General features: G+C 29.4%; 2 protein-coding genes across 5 annotated transcripts; one reads left to right on the top strand and one right to left on the bottom strand.

Moving 5' to 3' along the window:
* Nucleotides 1–1,764: 1,764 nt before the first annotated feature.
* On the bottom strand, nucleotides 1,765–9,377 carry LOC116775175 (facilitated trehalose transporter Tret1-like). 2 transcript variants are annotated; one of them, XM_061524732.1, is made up of 9 exons: nucleotides 9,253–9,377; nucleotides 6,181–6,410; nucleotides 5,773–6,093; nucleotides 5,561–5,669; nucleotides 4,917–4,991; nucleotides 3,365–3,582; nucleotides 3,071–3,253; nucleotides 2,135–2,228; nucleotides 1,765–2,058 (listed from the first exon to the last, which is right to left on the bottom strand). In XM_061524732.1, the coding sequence occupies exons 1-9, from the start codon at nucleotides 9,287–9,289 to the stop codon at nucleotides 1,925–1,927; spliced, it is 1,401 nt and encodes a 466-aa protein (XP_061380716.1). In that variant the 5' UTR covers nucleotides 9,290–9,377; the 3' UTR covers nucleotides 1,765–1,924. The 2 variants fall into 2 exon arrangements, with proteins under 2 accessions (XP_061380716.1, XP_061380717.1); XM_061524733.1 differs by lacking the exon at nucleotides 3,071–3,253 and having other exon boundaries at nucleotides 1,840–2,058; nucleotides 2,135–2,223.
* Nucleotides 9,378–11,284: 1,907 nt separating this feature from the next.
* LOC116775284 (facilitated trehalose transporter Tret1-2 homolog) lies at nucleotides 11,285–15,908 on the top strand. Of its 3 annotated transcripts, XM_061524604.1 has the most exons (11): nucleotides 12,196–12,336; nucleotides 13,062–13,291; nucleotides 13,378–13,698; nucleotides 13,776–13,887; nucleotides 13,975–14,052; nucleotides 14,146–14,214; nucleotides 14,314–14,363; nucleotides 14,451–14,633; nucleotides 14,729–14,822; nucleotides 15,053–15,522; nucleotides 15,697–15,908. In XM_061524604.1, the coding sequence occupies exons 1-10, from the start codon at nucleotides 12,300–12,302 to the stop codon at nucleotides 15,181–15,183; spliced, it is 1,305 nt and encodes a 434-aa protein (XP_061380588.1). In that variant the 5' UTR covers nucleotides 12,196–12,299; the 3' UTR covers nucleotides 15,184–15,522; nucleotides 15,697–15,908. The 3 variants fall into 3 exon arrangements, with proteins under 3 accessions (XP_061380587.1, XP_061380588.1, XP_061380586.1); XM_061524603.1 differs by lacking the exon at nucleotides 12,196–12,336 and adding an exon at nucleotides 11,285–11,504 and having other exon boundaries at nucleotides 14,146–14,363; XM_061524602.1 differs by having other exon boundaries at nucleotides 14,146–14,363.
* The last annotated feature ends 7,339 nt before the right edge of the window (nucleotides 15,909–23,247 follow it).

Raw genomic sequence — 23,247 nt, 5'->3', positions numbered from 1 at the left:
ACTATGTTGTGGATGTCCATACGCGACTGTAACTACCTCAATAAGGTAGGCCATCTCCTCGTTTGTCATATAAAAAAAAATCTTTCACTAGTAGCTATTCGTCGTAATAATGTGTCTAAAAAATGAGTGCGCCGCTGATCCCCATCACTGATGCTCATTTTTTGTAGTTGGTTAATAGTATAATAAAATAAATAATTATTAGATTGCAAGTTTTGGCAGCAATACAATAAAATTGACTGACTAAAAGCAGGCCTAAAAGTTATTGTTCCTCAAAAATGTGCATATGAAATAGCCTAATTAAATGTGTAGGAATAGAACATTCATGAAAAAGACGAATTATAACGTGGCAACAATAATAAATAAGACTTCTGTCTGATATTGTAAAGAAAATATATAACGTGAAATTAAATACGTCAAGGAATCTTATCAAAGCAAGTAATCCGTTCAACTCATGGCAAATTTAGCAAATGATATTTTAAGACAAGCTAAGCTTCAATCAATGCTATAAATGGTTTTGATAAATACGATTAATGTGCTACACGTCGTGTATTAAGTAGCTCTAACGTTTCAATTCGGAGTTGACGCTGAGCATCATTAATGACAGTAAAAATTTCCTCTCCGTTAGTACTGTTCATATGTGCAATTAATATTGAATGATAATCGAAAAGGTATACGAAAAAAATTAGGATAACTGATGACAAAAAACGCAAATAAAATAAACCTGATGGTTTTTTAGTGCAACTACAGTTGTAAGGATAGTTTAAATTTTAACAATTTAAAGGAGTAATACTCCAAGTCCTTCAATTCTCGCCTCTATAGTAACATAAATAAGACACATATTTCTTTTCCTTTTCTTTACTGCAGGAAGATGTATGACGTAGATTTCCTAGAAAATTTTCGTTTTTACTGTGAAAACTTTAAAAATAATCTTGTTGATTAAAATAAAATTTTATTCTTACAAGACCTAAACCTATGTGTAAAGGTATGTGCTATATTTTACCACTTTGATATGAGCACGCGGACTATATTTTTTCCCAATAAGAGATGGTAATATTTATTTTATCTGAACGATATTACAAAATTGTTCCACCATACTGAAGAATTGAAACACTACAGTTTCCTATAAATAAGAGTTGTGGATAATGTAAAAAGTCCAGCATACACAATTTTATCAAATAACAATTTATTTAAATGAAATTATATAGTGACAGTTCTAAGTAACATTGACTATAAATTTAAACGAAACAAATATTTTCGGATGTATGTAATGCGTTTTTATTATTTTAAACTAAACCGAAATGTCGGGAATATGTGGTTTGAAATAATAAAAAAGGCGATTGTATATGTATTCGAAAATATTAACTTGATTTTATTTAATATTCGCCAAAGTTAGATATTTTTAATGACTATAAATGTCTCAAAAAAAATATTTAAACAAATTAAAATGTATTAAAACAAAAGTTCCAATAACATTCAATTATTAATACTTACCTCGTTTATACAAATAAGTTTCGAACTCTATACAAATATCGGAAGGACGTGTTTTTTGCTTTTTGTTACAGTATAATTTTGAAAAGTAAAAAAAAAAAATTCTTAAAATACACAATGTACACCTATTATATACTATAGATATATATTATATGTAATATATATCTACGCATTATTATATTTTTTACGTATAAATTTTTTTTTTGTATAAATATTACCAAATTACAATAATGATCAACATTTAAGCATCTTTACAACTTATTGCTATAATAACAAATAAACTATTTAAGAACTAGACTCGTTTTGTCGCCTTTGGATATAATACTATTTTTAATTATTGTAAAAAGTTAATTTATTTTTGCTTAAAATAATTAGTTATAAAAGTAAGTTACATTTAATAATTATAATGTTACATATTTGATTCATTTATTTCTTATTATTTTCTATTCCTTAAAAGCTTTAACTGTATCTCATCAATTCTTAGGCCCATAGTTTCAGGAATCAGAATACAAGTTGCTATAGCTGTTATAAATGAGCAAACGGCGAAGAGATAAAATATAGCACCGAGACCTGGAATTTGAAATAAAGAAATTGTTATATCAAGCAATTTTCACTCAAATAAACAATGATTTTCTTGGATGCTTACCAAAAGATTTTTCCAGAGGAATGAAGATGGAAAGCAAAATAAAGTTGCATAAAAAAGACCATTCTGCACATAAAACTGCTGCGAATATTCTAGTCTGAAAATTAAAAAAATATTGATTTTAAAGGTAAACAAAGTGTGTGTAAGCCACACATGGTAGAAGTGAAACTTTTGTAAGTCTCTGATTAAAAAAATTATTGGAAAGTATTGAAAAAATTAACAGTTGCTTTATGTAAACTGTGTGTTTATAAGTACATAAAAAAGGATTAGATTTAGTGATAACAATTCAAATTTTATCATTTTCAATACTCTTCAATAAATAATATATTTTTAATCAAGTGTAGGCTATAAGAGATTGAGATAGATATAGTCGATCAATAAAATAGAGAATCAGGAGTATAAGGATAAATGTAAGGTTTATTAATTTTTATCAAGGAGATGAAAATATTGACACAAATAAAAATTCATCAACAATCAACACACTTATACTAAAACTTTCTGATATGCAGGCGCAAACACATGCGTTAGACAAACTAACATATCACGTAGAAAGTTTGGACCTGGGGCAAGATATAGATATACTGACTATTCCACTACATAGGAGCATACATATGGACAATGTTTAGTAGACGATAGGGGGGTGCTACGAAGAGTCCCGCAAGGAGGAGACCGAGAACGTCTAATATGTTCTATCTCATTCTCTCGCTGGTTGAATACTATACATTAATGTAATCGTTTCTCTATGGATTTATTTTTTCGTTTCATCGAGTTTAAAATCACAACGATACAGAGGTTTCACTTCAAAAACTTTTTTGGCATGGAGGAAAAGGGATTGAAACCATTTGAGTTTAAAAAATAAAACTTTCGACTGACATTCACTCATTTAATTATTCTTTGTTTAAAACTCATTCAAAGATTTAATATGAAGTTTATCCCTACCTCAGGTAAAAAGAGTTCTCCAATCAGTACAGTTGGTATCGTACCAGCGCCAAGAATGTAAAAAAAGAAGTAAAAGTTCATAAATACAGCAGTCAACCAACTCGGACCCCAGTTGAAATGCATCTGGGTGCCAAGTATCACACAACAAAGACCGGTCGCAGTTGCAGCGTTTATAAATAATGGCTGTAATTTTTTTTTATACATATTAAGTAATCTTAATCATCTCAAAAAATTATGAGAGCTAAATGTGAACATAAAGTAAAATTACCAAATTATTGCTTAAAAGTTACTTACTCGTCTTCCGACTGTATCCAGTAAATAAGCACCGATTAAACTAGATATCGCTACAACTAAAGCGAACAAAACTGTGGATAAAGTTGCTGACATACTTGGTACTGCGAATTGTAATAGTGGCTTCGCAAATACCTGAACCACTATCAATCCTTGAAATATTGATACTGTCTGAATAAACAAGAGCTTAAACACTATACGTCTAGTTGTTCGTGATTTGGCTGAAAATTTTAATGACATTAATAAAATAATAATGAAACAACCTAAAATCCAGAAAACCTTTGTTTTTAGGATTTAAATCGCGATTTTTTTACTCTAGATTTTACCCCAGGATTTGTCTACTTTGTCATCACGTGCAGACGCAATGAAAGTGTAACTTATGGTTTTTCCATCTAACGCCAAAAATTTTAATTTACTCGCAAAACATAAAATTGTTGAAACGACGAGTAATATATAGTATATTAAAATAATATCCTATTCGTATTAATTGCCGCTAGCAGGCTTAGAATGAGTTTTATATAAAAAACGTAAACAATAAGAAAAATTCCAGGGTTTTGAATGGTTAGAAGGGAGCGATGGCCTAGAAGATGGTTACAAGAGAGAGATGGCCCATCCAAATAATTCCTGACATGTTGGCTACATGTTATAGGAAGAATAATGGTTATCGTTGGTTCGGTTGCAAAATATACGAGAAAAAATTTTACCTTTGTTTGCGTTACGACTTATTTATTTTCTAGAAGTAGCCATCTCTCCCAGACGAAAAGGAGAGATAGCCAGTGTTAGTTGGTATAAGATGGCAGAATGGCCATCTTATTCTTTAATAAGTGATTTTCCCATTGGTTTTAGATGCCTAATAAATACAAGCGAAGGTGTAAGTGCTGCACAAAATAATAAATTTTTCTGTGCGTGTCGCAGCTATTCAAAACAATATTCCAAGAAAAACCTTAGAAAGAAGTTTAAAGAAGAATAATGACAAAAAGGGCCTATAGCACCATCTACTGTATTTGGAGAAGACATTATTTAGTTAATTATCAAATAATGCAAGCCAACGACTTTCCGTTGACAATGAAGGATGTTAGATAAATTTCTTGCTAATTTTCCAAACAGTTACAATTAACTATCGATTAAGCGAAGAAGTTCGGATGGTAGTATAGGACTGGATACTAATGTTTTTGAGATGAAATACATATATGACACAACAACAATCAGGAGGTGTCCTTGGCTCTAGCCAATGCGATGAATAAAATAGAAATAAAAGCTTATTTTGAACTTCTTGAAAGCATACTTATGCATGATATTAACGTATTGCCTCCAAGTTGCTTATTTAACGTCTACGAGTCAGGTTTAAAATTGTACAGTTCATGTAATTGCGCAAACTATGTAGCTGTTACATATGTACAACTAGCTGTAACTATGTACAATAAACTCTACGATGGAGTAAATTAGTCCTAGAGTTAAACAAGACAATTTTTCTTTCATTTTATATAACGAGATATAATTATTGTACCAGTATTGTAAAAATTAACTAAATATTAAATTAGTCCAATGTACATACTTAATATCTGAATAAACGATAATTTCTCTGAAGGGATGTCATCTTTTTTTAAACTCTGCTTTTCATCTGAATCATCTGAAAACCAAAATACAATAAATCAATATGAATTTTAGTTAAAATATCTGTTAAAATAAAATTTGACTATTTTAATCTTAAAATTAAATAAACTATTGCGGTCTGGGCATTAATAATTTTGTCGTAATGTACTTAAATTTAACAAGAAATTATTATAAAAGTAAAACGTAATATAACGACATACGAGTATGTAATGTAGAGTTACATATTCTTTTATTTATAAAGGGATTACTTTGGGAATGAAACCCGAAAAAAAATTGATAAAAATCATATAGGTCGAAAATAAAGAAGTGGCAGTTCTCAAAAGTAGATGTCCTTTCAAGAATTTAATGCAAAATCTTTTAACATATCACCTAATAATTTCTTTTTTGCAGCGGTTGGTTTTCCATTTATATACATTTTTATTCATAATTTTAATTTTTTTTATATTAAAATTTGTTTCTTTATTTTTAAGGAATATAATTCAGTATGTTATAAGTGTAATAGACAATAAATATTCCTGAATTTCCGTTTTTTTAAAAGTTATTTTTTTACAATAAAAATATGATGTGATTGACATGAGTACATACTATTTCCGCAATCAAAGTTAAGTATTTTTCTGATGCATTCAACCTCTCTTGATATTTCACTACAATTTTTCTTCAAACCTCTATAAAACTGTATTGATTTAACAGCTTCCTGTGAAATTAAATTTCAATTTAGTAGGTAGTCAAAAACTAGCATAATTTTTTTATTTTATTTTTTCATAGTCGTGGTTTAATATTTATAATTATATACTGACCTCGTCACGCTCCTTCTGTATTAAATACAAAGGAGACTCCCTTATGCAACAGATCATACCAAGAGCAACAGCAGACATTATGAGGGATATGTACATGATGGTTTTGTACTCAAGGAAACCACCAAAAAAGTATGATATCATAATTCCTAGTTCATAAAAGATTATATGTCCAGACATCATAGCCCCTCTAATGGATACCTCGCAATATTCACTAACAAACACCGGAATGATGAGAAACGTAGAACCACTGAGGCCGGAAATAAACATTGCTAAGAGAACTGCTTCGACTTTGTTTATGGTGACGAGAATTATCCAAGCGATCTAAAATTTATAGAACAGTTATTAATCATATCTTTAATATGGATATTTATAAAATTATATAATTTTTTATATAAAACTTGGATTTACCAATTGCGGTAAATGAAAAAGGATAAGAGTCCGTTTCCTACCCAACTTATTAAGAAAGTACCAAACAAATGGTGTTATCAAAAATGAGCTTGCACTTGACGCACTTCCCATAAATGATATTTCAGTTTGGGTCATGACTCTATCTAGAGTTGTATTCACTGAACTGAAGAGTTCCACAGTTGATGACGGGAGAGTATAAAGTAGACCTAGAGACGTGCATACATAGCTTACTGTAACAAAATAAACATTTGATTTTGTACAGTGTGTTGTTGTAGTGCTGATAAGTTTTATTGTTACATGTTCTTATAAAAACATTTTAATCCCGTTGGTTTACCAAGAGGAGGGAGTTCTTAATTAAATTGTAATTTTTTTTCTATAATAAAAGATAATATATAAAATAATGATGGACAAAATAGTTTGTGCTGGTGTCTATCGATCGCTCCACTGTGAATTTATTCCCTTCATTGATGTATCCGTCCGTGGCACAACTAGACCATTTATCACAGTCGAATGTTGTTAGATTAAAAAAAAACACAAATATGATACGTATCTTTTCTAGACATATTCCCGAAACCGCAGAATTATTGATATTATTTCCTAAAAAGACAGCATTTCGGAATTCAACCGAATCGGATCATTTTTGATCTTCTGATACACGCCCCGTATATATGACGGAGAGCTCCCGAGAACAATATCCTTAAAACTAACTTGAACGAACGTTTTGGAATAGTAAATTATAGATTCAATTAAATATAACAATAAATAATTATAAATTTACAGGACAAAATTATGAATCATTACAAAGTGCTTATTTGTAAATTATATGCACCACTCAATGAGTTCTTTATAACTAGCATAAAATTGCTTACTTCTGCATAGCGTTGTATTAAAATTGTCTATAGGTATATTTATAATTTATGTATGATCGTTTATACTAATATATACATATTGTAATCACACATTAATCTTGATTTGCTCGTATATGCAAGTATCCAACTTTATATTACACTGTAGGAAAGTCCAAGGGTCAATTAATATATCTGTACATTTAGAGGCACAACAAGTGGTATATTCAAAAGTGGACCCATTAAAGAATACTTTACCTTACTTCGATGGAAAAAATATAATCGTTAGGATTTTTTTTATAAACAAACTTAAAATTCAACGAGATGTAGAACTCGGGTGATAAAATATTTTACGTTTTTGGCATCACAACACAAACAGTAGCGTATAAATAAAAATATGTTTCGGTGATTATTGTTTATAGGGTTTTTAAAACTTAATAAAGAAATCCTATATGCCCCAAAGCACTATAACTTTTTTAAACAACAAATAAGAGATTTATTCAATAATAATGAGTGATTTAACAAAAACTAAAAAAACCTAAAAAAATAAAATGTTTTGAAGTTTTTAATATCGGATTTAGAAAATTTCCAAGAATATTTAATGAAATTTACCATTCCTTATAAATAAATTATATTAGAAAATAATAAAGTCTTAGTAAAGAATTACCAAAATGTACTGATACGTATACGTGAAATATTTTTTACTTAAATTACCTAAGTTTGCAAATACAATATGATATATATCAATGTGTGCAAGTATATGAAAAACTTAGTATCGTCTTTTTAATAATAACTGTTTTAATTGAAAATAAATTTATATTAATAAATCAAATAAAATCGCAGCGTTCATTGATATGATACTTCCATATTCATGAGATATTGAATAATTTTATCCACCGAGTTAGTATAAAGTTTCCATGCTATATAACACGTGCATATTACCATTTATATGACAAATGTACTATATATTTTGTTAATTAAGGTCTAGTCTACATTTAACAAACGAGAAATAATTATAATTGCTGTTATTTACTTTATTTTTATATGAAATAACAACATTTTCTACCTTACAAATATGTAGGGCTCGATGCATTTTACTTTAAATGTCTCACATATGTTTCAAATAAAACTGTAATTGAAATTTAAGTAATGCCACTAAAATTTACTAATTTCGGTATCTTTTATTCAGAAATCACTGAACATCTTCGAAGAAGTTTTTCAGATTTTTATATTTATCATAAACATGTGCCTATTTAACACAAGACACGTGTTTCTTGTGTATTTAAAATATACACGTTAATTATATACGATATTTCACATTAAATTATTATTTTTTTGTTATCGTTTGCGCCATGATAACGTTAAAAGAGAATTATATTATTTATATAACTACGCGGTAAAACGAAATAAGGGGTTTATAATCATTTTTCTTTGTTATGATAAAGCGGAAAATTAAGGGACGGTGGAATTGGCAGACAATATCGTCCATCACAAACATTTGGCTACATTTAAACGCACAGAAAATTAACTAAATAGAAACTTTGTTTCATGAGAACTTTGACATCTAAGAGAAATCAGCGCTTTGGAGGCAATTTTTTTCCTGACTCAAAGACGATGAGTTTACAAATGTATGTAAACAAAAAAAAAAACCTACAATTTATTGTTTGATGTTTTCTCGACAAATTTTAAAATGGTGAATGTATTTTTTAAGGCATTTCTAATCTCAAACTACATGCTTATTTAGTTTGCTGTTGATAAGTCTATTGATACTCAATTAGCAATAATTCCTTCTGAGTACATTTGTATTAAACTTATTTGTGCCTATATCTAGTTATATGTACATTTACCCTCATAGAAAGAAGAACTTAAATTTTACGCCACTTTATTTTGTACCACATGTGTATGTCATGAAAGATACTTATTATATAAAAAATGGGAATAATTCCTTCATGTAAAAACACAAGTGATTACATTTAATTTTAAAATTTCATACGTAAAATAAAATAATGATAAAAAAACCTTAAAGTTCTTTGTATTAAAATTGTATGATGAAAGTCGGTGCGAAACAAGCAAAAGTAAATAAAGTACAGATCCCATACAAGGCCGGAAGCTACTAGTTCTTTAAAATTAAAAAAAAAGATTAAATTAAAAAATAAATTACGGTAATATTTATATTTTTTGTCATTATGTATTCTTCCTACACAACAACAAAACAAACAACACTTACTCATAGCCGTACTTATTACTTGATTTATTATTGCCATTATGTTTTTTTTTTTTTTATATTCCACAATCAATTCCACTACTACTTAGTTGCGCACAGGCGCATGTAGCGACTCGTACTACCGAGATCTATTTGACTATGCAAAATAAATATTATTGATTGTATCAGTGCAAATCTAGTTATAATAAATTTTATAAAAATTCCTTGGGAATATTAAGCATCTATATATTTGTTCGAAATATGTTCTTTAAAATTTTCTTAATACTAATAAAACTAGTAATAATTTTCTACTGTTTAAAAAAAATTATAATTTTATGAATGTACATATATCTTTTCCTGTTTATTTATCTACATATTAGTTCTAGTAGTATTCATGAACCATAAAATGTTTGTGACGTGAATAGGCGAATATGTGAAAAGTATTATTTAAAGAATTTTAATGTTGCTTTTTACAATTTTATAAACATTTTGTTAAATTATTTGTATCCGTTACACCATTATTTAAGTTATAAGATGTTGACTAGACTTTAAGCAATAATGGAGTGACGAATGCGAAGCAAGCGGAAAGCTATACTGGCGACTCAGGTCATGCATCGACAACTCGAGATGAACTCGGTTACCGAGATCATCTCCGTAAGTCGTGACTATAATTTATAGAGCTGAGGAGGTTATTTGCAAAAATAAATATGATGCCCACAACAACTTTTCCACGTGGATGATGTCGCCGGCACAGCTGGGTAGTTATAAAATAATGAAAAAAGTATTTTCCGAAAACTTTAGAATTATTTTAATGAGTACTAGCGGAAATATGAAGTATTTTTTGGTTTGGTCTTGCGAACAGTCATTCGTAAGATGAAAAGGACGAAAACCAGTGTATCAACCAACTAGTGAAGAAGGGTTTTATAAGCAATCTTTAGCAAAAAAGTGACAATTATAGGATTATAATCAAAAGGAAATTATCTTCTTTTTTTGCCCCTGAAAAACTTGGTCCGAAGTTCTTGAGGAAAACCTCAGCATTACAGGAATCAAACCTTACCAAGCACATCTCTCAACATAAAAAAAAAACTTATTTCTTGTCCTTAGATTTAAGAACGTCACTGGTGAGATCTCTAGGAAGTGCTACCAGTTCTCACTCGCCTGCTCACGTGTAAAGCCAACATCAAACTGTGATTAATTCTGGTTGATGATGAAAATTTACAACCTCCAAAAACGTATTTGGAGAGAATAGACATACCTCGTCTAGAATTTCATGGCAGTAGCCGTGTATGTCTAATTGAAGGAACGAATTAAAAAAGAAAATTAAAATGTTTACTGAGTTGTATTAGACCAATAGGTTTTAATGATAGTGCCATTTGATATTTACTAGCAAAAACTACTATAGCGACAACGTCATATATAAATATATAGTATTCTATATTGAATAAAAAATATCACATTGCAAAATACGCAATGATTTACTCGTTTGTAACATGTTGCGAAGCCACAGGGCTCCAGTTATTGGAAATAAGCACCTGTAACCGTTATAAACATTAACAATCAAATTTTTTTTAGATGTCCTGAACGACCCACCATATAAATGAGATACATCCTTTATAAAAAGGAGTTTCATTTCAAGAAAAAAATAATTGTTCAGTAGAAAACTTTGCTAATGCATTTTTATCATTTCAAAAGAGAAAATTAAATAATAAGAAATTCAGGTTCAGATCAATGGCAAGATCTTATTTAGTAATTTTCAAAAGTCAAAAAAGCTATTTAAAAGAGATCCATACCTGATTGATAAATAGTTAACTGGCTGACAGCATCGATACATTCAAGGAAACAATCAAAAGTAAAAAAAAATTAAACATGCCTCATAAAAATAATATGGAGATTAGTCAATTAATAGATAAGGGATAGAATACAAAATATAGAATGGCGTAAAAAAAAAGTTGAATTGAGAAATGAAAACAGCAAAATTGGATAAAAATAAGAATATTATTGTGTTAAATATAGTATCCAACAGAGAAAATAATAAGTAACAATTAAGACTTAAAGGTTCCTAATAAGATATACCAGTTGTCAAGTGTTATGGATGTGTTCTTTTGATGGCATACCTTGTATATTTTCCTTAAACTCATATTTATATGGTGATTATGCTTAATCAACAAACGCTGCTGGCAACCACAACACATATCCACGTCCAAATAACTGAAATAGTTGAGATTTTTCAAACATCCTGTCTCTATGGTATCTATTTCGGAGATCGACTCTTGTTGGTAAGTTATTCTGAATGGCAACGTATTTAAGTGTAACATATGTCTGACATTTCCTGGCGTTGTTAATGATATAATGATGGTCACGGACGATCTAAATATTTATGTCACTAAGATCACTTCTTATTTCTTTTGCAAAACACACAGAACCCAGTCTAAAGTCTGAAAACTTGTACATAATGAAAATGCCTGCGAATATCTTGATGTGTTTTAACTCATATGACGTTAATTGACTGTAACCCGTAGTCCTACATTTCTCAAACTGGTTGTTATGAAGTGTTACATGGCTATTTCTAATCTTATACCTGTGCTGATATGATTACAAATGTTGCGAATGTGTAATGTAATACAAACATTTTGTACAACACAAGTCTTCTAGCAGGTGCAAACCACGCCAACCGATGAAGAAAAAAGTTTCAGATATTATTTATACATATTAAGGTTATGTAGAATTTTAACAAAAAAACTCCATTACATTCGTTGATCATATATATTTACATTGAAGTTAAAACGGTGTAAAATTTTTATAACTGTGTCCAATTCGGACCTGTTTTAAACGTAATAATTTTTTATTTTTTAAACCATTGTATTGTTAAACTTAAAAAATATATAATATTCTACGTATAAGACGTAGTTTACATGCGATGATTACGTAGATTTTATAAAAGATTTACGCACCATGTGAAAACCTACCGGTTCTTTAAATACAAACCATAAAGTTTAAACAACAGTCTAACAAGTGAAGTGCATTGGAGTACAAACTCTAAAGCTGTTGTTGTATTCATTATAACTACCATAATGTCTATAATCAATCAACTTCTGGCTACAGCAATAAGTACGTATAAATTTATTTGAAATATTTTATTAATTTCTCATGTAATAGCACTATTTCAAAATAATCAAAGAAGCTCATAAAAACTAGTTATTATCTTAATATTTCTGATATCTGTTTTGTTTTACCTCTTTTATTTGACACACCTTAATATCCTATTGATCTTCAAACTGGAGGATAAATCTACTTTTATTTATAGTGCTTCTATTTGTTATCATAATCAAAATTATTTAATGGTTTTTAGTTTTGCAATGATTTATTAGTAACAATAAAATTAACGAGCTTCTTAAAGCATAAAAATATACTTGCTATTAAAGGATATTTTCAAAAAAAGAATACTGATAAATAAATCATAGATGTCATAATTAATGGAGTGGTAATAAATAACCAAGGAAGGAAAATATACCGAAACTGTTTTTATTTGTAAATATAAACGTGGCTTGTTTATTGTTAAGTATTATATGTGAAAATGCTTATGACTAAAAAGATGTCAATTGAAATATATTTTTAGTTTCCCGTAGCATTAGTTTGCCATGTTACTATTATTAACTGTAAGACAAACACACTTATATGTAGTTTTCATGTGAAACGATTATAGCAAAAGCAATCAAAACCTCGATTTAAATAGTCAAAAACATAATATATGTATAGGCCTAAGTAATTAAATACCTAAGGTTCCTTTGAAAATTGTAGCATAAAATATACATATATATTTTTATTAATTTCAGTGTGCTATACGAGTGCTGTATTGGGACTGCTATCCGCGCTTCCGTCTTCTACAATGAAACTATTCATTTCAGAAAATACTCCATTGAACCGAGTTATGACTGAAACTGAAGTCTCCCTTATGGGAAGTATATCCTGTGTTAGCACTCTTATAATGACACCTTTTTGTGGTTGTCTGTTGGACGTGTTTGGAAGAAAGCGATCGATGATTCTTTTCTTTTTGCCACAACTGGTACTTACTACTGTTACTACTGTTAAATACATGAATTATATTAGTAATGTAACGGTGAAGTTATAAATATTTCTTTTTGTTTACAGCTAGCCTGGATGTTGTTAGTTTCGTTAAATAGTGTTGAAGCGTTTATTTGTGCGATGTTTCTTTGCGGACTTAGTGGCAGTATATTTCTTATCGTTCCCGTCTACATTAATGAGTTTTGTGACTCTTCCATTAGGGGGGCTTTGAGTTCTAGTGTTGCAATTTCCTTTGGTGTAGGAGTGTTAGTATCTTACGGCTTAGGAGGTATATTGGAGTATTCTATATACAACTATACAGGACTATGCTTGGCTGTGATAAGCTTGATTTTACTTTATTTTCTACGAGAATCGCCGTTTTATTTGATGGGAAAGGGTTTTGAAAAGGTAATATTTTGTTTGTCACGATATAAGATCAGTTAAAGATAATATACATGAACTTAACCTTATAATATACATTGTAGGAAGCAACGTCGTCTATCGCTTTTTACAAGGGACTGGAACCTGAGTGCAAAGAGGTTATAGCCGAAATACAATATTTGTCACAACTTCTTGAAAATAATATTACAAAGAATGGTATAGTATAGACTCATCAATAATGTTTACTATTAGTTAAAAGATCTTTATTTTTCATGATAATCAATACGTGATTTTCTTTTACAGATGATATTGAAGAAATGGAGAGGTTGACGTCAGAAATAAAACAACCTATCCAAAAGTTATCAACATTAAAATTTTTGAGTACGTGTACGATAACTATACACTTTATATAAAAATTGCTTAAAGAAAATAAAATATTTTTTAATGTTGGGATTTTCTCTTATGAATTTTCAGGAGAATCAGCTTCAACTCGCCGGGCACTAGTCGTACTCATCATTCTGTACACCACATGTATATTCCAAGGTCTGCTTATAGTACAAATATTTGCGAAATCTTTATTTGCAATTGCAATTCCAAGCATGTCCTCAAATCTATCATCCGTTATATTTGGCCTAATTTTAGTGCTTTCTGGCTGTTTTGGAACATATTTGGTTGAAGCAGTTGGTCGACGAGTAAGTAGAAAATTCAAAAAAACATTTCATAAAATTAAGTACACCAAAAGAAAACCATTAAAAAGACCTTTTCTCTTTTTCTTCTAGACATTATTAATAGTATCTTCAATCGCTACTGGTGTATTATGTGTAATTCTGGGCACACAATTACAATTTCAATGGGGTTCAGGCTGGTTAACAGCAGTTTTAATATATGTTTATACCATCACGTATTCCTTTGGAGCTGGATCTGTTCCGTATATATTGATAGGAGAGATATTTCTACCCCAGGTAAAAGAATAAACACTCATTACTTCTCTGATTATTGGTGTGTTACTTAAATTTATTCAATATATATTGAGTCTTTGTTAATTATGTTTTTCCAGATTAGGAGTTTTGCCAGCACCCTTGCTTTAGAGTGGGCATATTTCTGTAACTTCGTCTTACTTTTTATTTTCACTCCACTATTTAATGCTTTTGGTAATTAGTCCAACAATATTATAATCAACTGTTCGTATTGAAATTTTGAAAATACTTTTTTAAACACAACTCAAAAAATATTATACACTATATTTTTCTATTATTTTACAACATTTTTCGCCATAAAATATGAGTTTTTGTCTTAGATATTACATTAATCATCATCTGCTAGTTAATACATACATATACAGATCGTATAGTATATCACTAAAATTCAATTTTCTTTTCAGGTTTGGGTCCCATCTTCCATTTTTTCGGGGGTTTCAGTTTCTTCACTGCCTTATTTGCTTTCATATATCTTCCAGAAACAAAGAACTTGCCAGTAGATGTTATTCAAAGAAAGTTTTTAGAAAGAAATTAATTTCAATAGTTAACTCTTATACTAAAATATTTGATGAAGATACTTCGTCAATATTAGTTAAGGATCACAAGGAATGGTTTGAAATTATATAAAGAGTCAAAACAATACATGCAATGTCCTGCAAGTCACATTCACCATAATATCACAATTCTAAGAATAGAAAACAAGGATGATGTCAAATTGCCGCCAAGAAATAATTGTTGGTGCAAAAGCTGCAATTATGATGTTTGGTATGGACAGCAGCACGAAGAAGAGATTTTAACTGAGATTGATACTTCGTTAAAACAGAGATGATCATTTTTGGGTCTTAGGGTAATTCACAATAGACGATGTTTTATGGTAAGAATTCATTATATTGAATTTGAACATTTGAAATTCAGTTTAAGTGTAATATATATATATATATATATATATATATATATATATTTATATATAATACATAATATAACATATGAGCAAAACCTAATTTAAGCCTTAAATTAAATTTTGAATAATTTGTATAACTGTTTACAGGAAACCCTGTCCCAAAAAGGAAAACCCGACGTACAAATTTAATAATTAAACCAGGATGGAAAATTTTTCTCATATAAGATGGTTGGTCTCTTTGTAGAACAAAAAAAGGATTCCTCTGATATTGTGCCATGAACAAATACAGTAGTGTCAATTTAGTTTGTCAATATAGTTTTAAGTTGAATTCGAAGAGAACAAATAAATAAGAAATAAAACTTTTATGAATTTTAATTTTTTACCCAACAGAAAAGTTCTTGAGATTTATTATTATAATATTTATACATAATTTTTTTTACAAATATGACCCGTAATACATATTTAAATTAAGAATATTTAAGAATAATAAAACAATTGACTATTGACTTTCATCTCACTATCCGGGTCGGATTGAAGGTAGAAAAGTAAACCTGAAAAATATAGTTTTACTCGGGTACGAATGGGTGCTTGCGAACATCGGAGATTTCGTTACTTATAAGCAATTTAAATTTTTATTGTAACTTAACGTGAATTACTCGTTTGCTCAGACATTAAAAATAATTAAATATAACAATATTTTTCAGTCAGATAAATAATTATTGATTAGATGACCCCTTTACATTATTAAATTTTAGTTTGGCTTGAAAAAGACTCTGATTTCTCTAGGGAGTAGAGAAATATTGACGTGTACCATCAAAAACTATAAAGAAAATATTACAGTTCACACTTATGTTTTTCTGCTAAGACATATAGATATTAAAAAGAGTAACGGAACATGCTCAATGTTAAAGTAGGAAATAAAATAAAGTTAAAAGCAATTTACAGGTTATAAATTGGGTACAAAAAATGATAAATGGTATAAGGGTGTGTAGGATGATGTATAATTAGGCGATACTTATGCGAATATTATTATATTTTAATAAGACAAAGGTATTACAATGATATTCAGGCGAACGCATGTTGACAACTAAACGAATTCATCGTTTCACGTATTATCTGCCAAGTGGCACTACTCACGTAACTTCGTACTATCTCAACAGGGTGCAACCAAAGAGTGCCAAAAAATTGTAAAACAAAAAAAGGGAGCCAACCTCCTAAGTGAGAGGATAATACTAGAAAAAAGTACGTGGATTAGGATAATCGGCGACCGCACTTACCCAAGAGAGCTTTAGGATAAGTCTATTCTGAACGGCGTGACAGTACTCTCTAAAAAAAACTAAAAATTTATGCTAATACGTCTTATACTCAAGTTTAATGCTAATAATAGTATGCACATCAGTAAGATTGTTTAAAAAAAGACCATTTTATTTATGAAGCTGCCCTTATATGTTATATTTTTCTTTCATATACTGAATATTTTTAGATTACTTGTAAAATTCAGCAATAATTTTCTGAAAACAATATGTCTCGTTCGTTTCCAAAATAATTTAGGCAAAACATACGGGACATATCTTTTATTGCTACAATTTCCTATTAGAATATTTGGATTACCTAATTTTAGTTTGTTGTAACCATTTTATAGCTTAAAAGGTCATGCTTTGTCCTCGATTATTTCCAAATGGTGTTGGATCTAATAGAAAAATAAATGAACGAAATTTTAATCTCATTACTGATATTTCATTTTATTCTTAATCTTATTACGCAGATATTTTATCATTTTCAAGTAATTTAGTTATTATTTCTACCTTTTATACGTAAAAATGTTATATTTTTAATTTAGCTTTTCTAATTACATGTAATCATAGAAATAAGACGTCATTCTTATGTAATGGTATTCATTCCGTATGTGCTTATGACGTCAAATTGATTACTTATACTTATAGCTTCAGTAATTAACTTTATAATGAAAATAGGAATGTTTTTAACGTGCCTTCTGACACATTCAAAAACAATAAACTACATTCGTCATTTAAATTTTTTTGCACAACAATATCATAAAGTAATCTTTGTTCTGAGTTAAGACGTGGGACAGCCTCAGTTGTTCCTGTAAAGAAGCAGCATAGTAATCGAGTTTTCTTAATAAATCACTGCTAGCATCTCCGGTTTTTAGAGCCTGGCACACATGTAATACATCTTTCATAGTAATAGTTATCACTTGATCTTCAATATTTATTAGGATTTCCTTTGAAATAAATTATGTAAATTAAGTGTCCTGAGAACATTCAAATCAAATTGTTTATAAATGTAAATTAAAGTATAAGGTCCCACGTTTGTGATAAGAAGATCTCAAAACACAATTCGTGACTTTTAAAATCATCTGAAATAGTAAGCAATTATTTTGAAAAATCATTTATATATAAAATATTTTAAAACCAAAACTAAAATATATATAAATTATCACTATACCGAGACGTTGTTGATAAGGCAAATTTTGATTAATTTTGCTTATAATTTTATGACTCTTTATAAATATTAAAATTTAATAGTTTTCCGAATAAGCAATGAGAATTTAAAGACATCTAAAATATTACTTGTAATGATATGAAGGTTGCATAAATTGTTATTTACGCCATCTATTTTATGATACAACTTCTAGTTAATCAACGTTTTCCTAGACATAGCATGCTTCTTTAGGCTACGAAACAAACATTAAGATTTTCATTAAAATCTAACTAGGTGGCACTTTTATTTCATTTTAAAAGAAATAGTGATGTGAACAGAGCAAAGAATTAAAGGAATTGTTAGGGTGGAAATATGTTAAAAATTTTAATTCAAGTACTATTGGTGGCTTGAGCCAAAGTTAATAGTTTTGAAACTATTTAATGTTCTGAAATGCAGATGAATATTCGCTATCATTATTATTTTTGATTACAATTTGAAAATATTTTATTATATCGTGACATTACATTAATTAATTAAGATATTAACAATCTGGTAGACAGGGGAAATTAAACCATTAATAAATTGAAGTGCATACAAAGGATATGTAAGCAAAATATTGGAGAATAATCAATAACCTAACATAATTGGATAAAAAAAACATATGATTGATAAGGCTCAGAATGGAGAGGAGGTGACACTCGGTTGTATAGAAAAGAAATTGTCCCGGTCCAGGCTGCCAGCCGCTATTCGCTAACCTTCTCAAATCGTTCTGCAGAACGTTCTATACAACTTGTTTTGTTCGCATCTTAATCTACTGAACCGAAAGGTTGAGACCTTGTCCATAAATTTAAGGTCTCTCTCGCAAATCGAAATCCGTACAGCGCCATTACCAAAGAACTAAAGTCATCAAAAGAGCCGAGTATGCAAGCGATGAAGTGCAAAGGGACCAGTCATGTCTCCAGATATTCAATCAATCATTTGGGTTGAGATATTTGAGACCGCATTTAAGAAAACGTAGTGTAGGACGCCCAAAAATATACGTTCCTATCTCCTGAATAAGATAACTTCGGGCTTATTTTAGGGGTTGCGCAAGAACCCCGGTGTCTTAAAATTATATTTCTTTCGATTTACTTAAATTGTGTTCTTCATTAGTCAATATCATTTGATCATTTGATTAAAGAAAAATTCTAATTTTAAAACATTTTTTGATTCGGGATAGACTGAACGACATTTTATTATTTAATTCCTTCTTCTAATTTCCAGTTTAAAATTTTATGTTTAGAATTTGGAATTTAAAAAAAACTCATGTAGAATTTAATATGCAAAGTAGATTTCACCCAATGTTTGTAGTAAATAGATCTTCAAATAATAAAGAACAATGTTGTTTTTATTTAAATATCTTGTGATAATATCATTTCTGGTTTTAAAATACTTGCTTTTCCTGAAGTTTAATTTGAATTTGTTCATTATCTATGGCAATGTTTTTATATATTTCTCTATAACAAGTACACTTGATAAAACATAAGTTGAAACTTAAAAGCAAGTTATATGTATGATCTACATGTAGATATATGAGGATAGATCAAGTTGCTAGTGAAGGTTTAATATTTTCATTAATTTTCAAGTTCATTAACAGGATTGCCATGATTGAAAATTAATAATTTCATTTGTTTTTTTTGCATATAGCCCTAGAATTGCAAATACAGTTGTTGTATGCTTGTTTTTAATCGATCGTGATTTAATAATAGATATAATATGTTTTTTATAATGCACTAGCAAGTGTCAAACCGTTCTTCGGATATTTAAATATAATTTTGCACCATAATTTTGTTAGTTCCAACTAACTATAAACGGATTTCCTTTGGAGCGGTGATATTTAGATTTCAAACTGCGGTTCAGAGAGTGCCATCAAACGCTTTTATGAATATTCAATTTCAGGTGGAGTACTTTGAAATATAACGTAATTAATCTCTAGATACGATAATTTTCTAAAAGATTATTTACTCTAAATAACATTTTGGAAAACGATGTTTAAAGTATACATGTGAATAATTATTGACCAGGTAGAAAAAAAATAAACTTATCTTTATTTTATTGATAAGATTCGATAATTCAAATGGAGCTTTTTTATGTGAGAAGTGGCAAACGAGCAGACGGCCTACTTGATGGGCAGTAGTGACCGTCGCCCATGGACATCGCAACATAAATGTTGTGGATGAGTTGCCAACATTGATTTTTGAGGATAAGGGAGGGGTGGGAATAAGGAAATGGCAGGAAAGGGTGGGAACGGGGAAAGCTAAAAATATTTCGAAATCTACTTGAACTTAATTCTTTTTTATGATTGATATAACTAAGAGTAACAAACTCTATGTTATGGATAAGGAATGAAGAACCCCTTTAAAAATCTGTTTAAGAGATAGTACCATTTTGGAATGCAACTTTTGTCTGAAATTACCTCTTCTTTATTATTATTTTTACCTTTAATATACTTTGTAACAGGAAAAACTACAGCACTTTGGGTGTGTGTATAAGTATGAAATGTGCAGTGTAATGTGGGTTTAAATTATTGAGGGCGATAGGCAGCAATGAAAACAAGTCTGAACAAGCAACCAACGAATAAGAAGATGAGAAGACAGATGTTTAAATGGGTGATCTCCACAAGAGCGCAAAATATGTCTGTTGAACTAATTACAATTCTATAGTGACAAAAAACTTTGCTTCAAGTGTTTTATGGCAGGAAGCTGGTTTCTCAACCGCGAATGAGCAGATTTCAAACCACAAGTAAAAACACTGGACAGTGAAATATTGGTTTAAAGAGATGAGGTCAGCTGAATAATAACTAGAATTATTTTATATTATGATTTGAAAAAAAGTTCATGCGTTGAAATCATGTTAAAACGTTTTTAATTAATTTGAAGATGATTTGAATACCAGGTGTGAAATATGTACATCTAATGTCGGGCGGTGAATTAGTGAAGTAAACAACCTTGTATGGTCCTTACCGTCAAACTCGATGCAAGCTCCATAATGGTACAGAGTTTCATGACTGCCCATGGAGCTGGTAAAATATTGTTATGTGAAAGAAACATGAAACGTAAAATATTCATTTCAACTATTAAAAAAAATCGATTGTCTTGAGCAATGTATTTGTTTTTGGCGACATAAATTTCTTAAGTCACATTTCAACATAACTAACCCATTTTCTATACTGTGGTTAGCTTAAAATCAAGTAGTTATTTTTATTCAGGCCACATACTTCTATCCAATACAACATGTTTGGTAAATTTTCTGAGAAAAATTACCTATATGGTAATTATACTAAAATCAATGACAAAAATAGTAGCTCTGGTGAAATAATAATAATTTGATTACTATAAATGTTTTAAGTCTTAAATGGTCTTTTATTTGAATTACCTTTTCTAAATCACCCGAACATTACTGCAAGAAGCCAAATAGTTTTACTCGCAAATCTATAAAATAAATACGATAAATAAGAAAAAATCATCGCTTCTAAAATGTACTAATGTACCATCACCATTTAAATATTTAGCACCCTTTCTATCCTTCAGAAATTTATTCAACTCTTTAAATAATATGATTCAGCTGGCTTACTATGTCCAGGAAATGAAAAAACATAACCTCTAGCAGTCTGTCATACAAGTTGTTTGTAATATGAAATCAGGGACATTTCAAACTCAACTGATAAATGAACAGTTAGAAATGTGGTTTCCCTTAAATATTTCCCTGTAATTTGAATTAATTAAATTATTTATGATTATATTATTAGTATCACTGGTATCGTTTGTAAGTGTGATATGTTATTAATTTTAAGTTAAAATGTCATTTTTATGTTTAATTTGTGTCATCTGATCAAACAAGCGATTGCAATCATACATCCTGTATAATATGTATGTTAGAATCTATATATATTGGAAATGCACCTATAATTTTGTTTTAAATTACGTTCTTCTTTATAAGACACAAGTCTATGTTTATCTTCGATTCATAAACATAAATTATACTGCAAATAGTACAACAAATACCAACAGCGTCGTTTCAGTTGACAAGTTACGAAGTTATTCAGCTGTTTAAAATTTATATTAAGATAGCTTGGGGAAACGGCTTGAAATATATTGTTGAGTTGTTAAATGTTGGAGAATCAAATTCAGTTAAACATTTGCAGAAATCAAATCTTGCAACAACAAAAAATCTTTTTGATAATTTTACTGTTACTGGATATACATAAATTATTTTATAACTTACTCTTAAGCCACAAGAAACATTTCCTTAAATATTACATTGACACATTTAAACCTTAATTTATTGTTGCACTAAACGAAGTTTTAAAATACTAAAAGAACACTGAAAAACTTTGGTTTCATGGTTGAATTGTGTTTAAAATTTCATTCTAACTATCTTTTCTTATTTTTTTCCCGTTGGTTTATTTCTAATTCACCTTTGAAAAGGTGAGAAAAATATTTGAAAATATACCCAATTTTGTGATGTTCGCAAAATTATTGTTTCATGGAGACAACGGTTGGGGTCAGCTAGAACCTCGTGTTTGCAGTAATTAATAGACTTTTGTGAGTACATTTACCTAAGGTGCCATAATGTATACTTATAGGTCAATACTGATAGCTCGGCTCAGAAACAAAGTGAAGTTTTGCCGAAAAAATAACTAACCTAACAAAGTCTTCCTTAAAGGATGATATTTATTAAGATAGTAGTGACACAACAACTATCTAATTAAATTAACAATCTACGATTTGTCAAATTTGGTCAGCAAATTCTCAGTTTGGTTGTCCACTGTCAATCAAGATTGGATCTTGAGACTTCACCAAAATACATTTTCGCATCTTAATGATTCAGTGAAGTCAACAAACTATATCAAAATAAAGTCTCTGTTATATAAAAATATCAGATTGCAATTTAGTCAAATGTGAACAGTGAATAAAGATTAATAAGGTCAAGAATAGTAGCTGAAAAGCCAGCCGTCTATATTGGTTTGACTAAAGAATCCTTAGAATTGAGTCTGGAATAAGAAGAATGTAACTTTTTTTCTGATATTAAAATATAAGTGTATAAATAATGAGTTTTTTACAATGTTGAAAGAATTCTAATTAGGTTTTTTCTATACGCATGGGTGTCGATAGATTATAAGTGATCACTGTAGCCTATCATACACCGACGATAGCCGAGGTACCATTTCTGTGTTATGGACGTTGAGTTTCTTTAGGACTTTGTAGTATATGTATG

The sequence above is a fragment of the Danaus plexippus genome, chromosome 25 (genome assembly GCF_018135715.1).
Source record: "Danaus plexippus chromosome 25, MEX_DaPlex, whole genome shotgun sequence".
NCBI lineage: Eukaryota > Metazoa > Arthropoda > Insecta > Lepidoptera > Nymphalidae > Danaus > Danaus plexippus.
The sequence above is the reverse complement of the archived record's forward strand: the minus strand, read 5'-3'. Positions and strand labels throughout refer to the sequence as shown.

Coding starts and splice junctions, on each gene's coding strand:
- LOC116775175 (XM_061524732.1), bottom strand. CDS start 9,289: ATGGCAATAATAAATCAAGTAATAAGTACGGCTATGA. Junction 3,254..3,364: donor TGGATACAGTCGGAAGACGA/GTAAGTAACTTT, acceptor AAAAAATTACAG/CCATTATTTATAAACGCTGC. Junction 2,229..3,070: donor GAGAACTCTTTTTACCTGAG/GTAGGGATAAAC, acceptor TTTAATTTTCAG/ACTAGAATATTCGCAGCAGT.
- LOC116775284 (XM_061524602.1), top strand. CDS start 12,300: ATGTCTATAATCAATCAACTTCTGGCTACAGCAATAA. Junction 13,292..13,377: donor TTTTCTTTTTGCCACAACTG/GTACTTACTACT, acceptor TTTTGTTTACAG/CTAGCCTGGATGTTGTTAGT. Junction 14,634..14,728: donor GAGAGATATTTCTACCCCAG/GTAAAAGAATAA, acceptor ATGTTTTTCCAG/ATTAGGAGTTTTGCCAGCAC.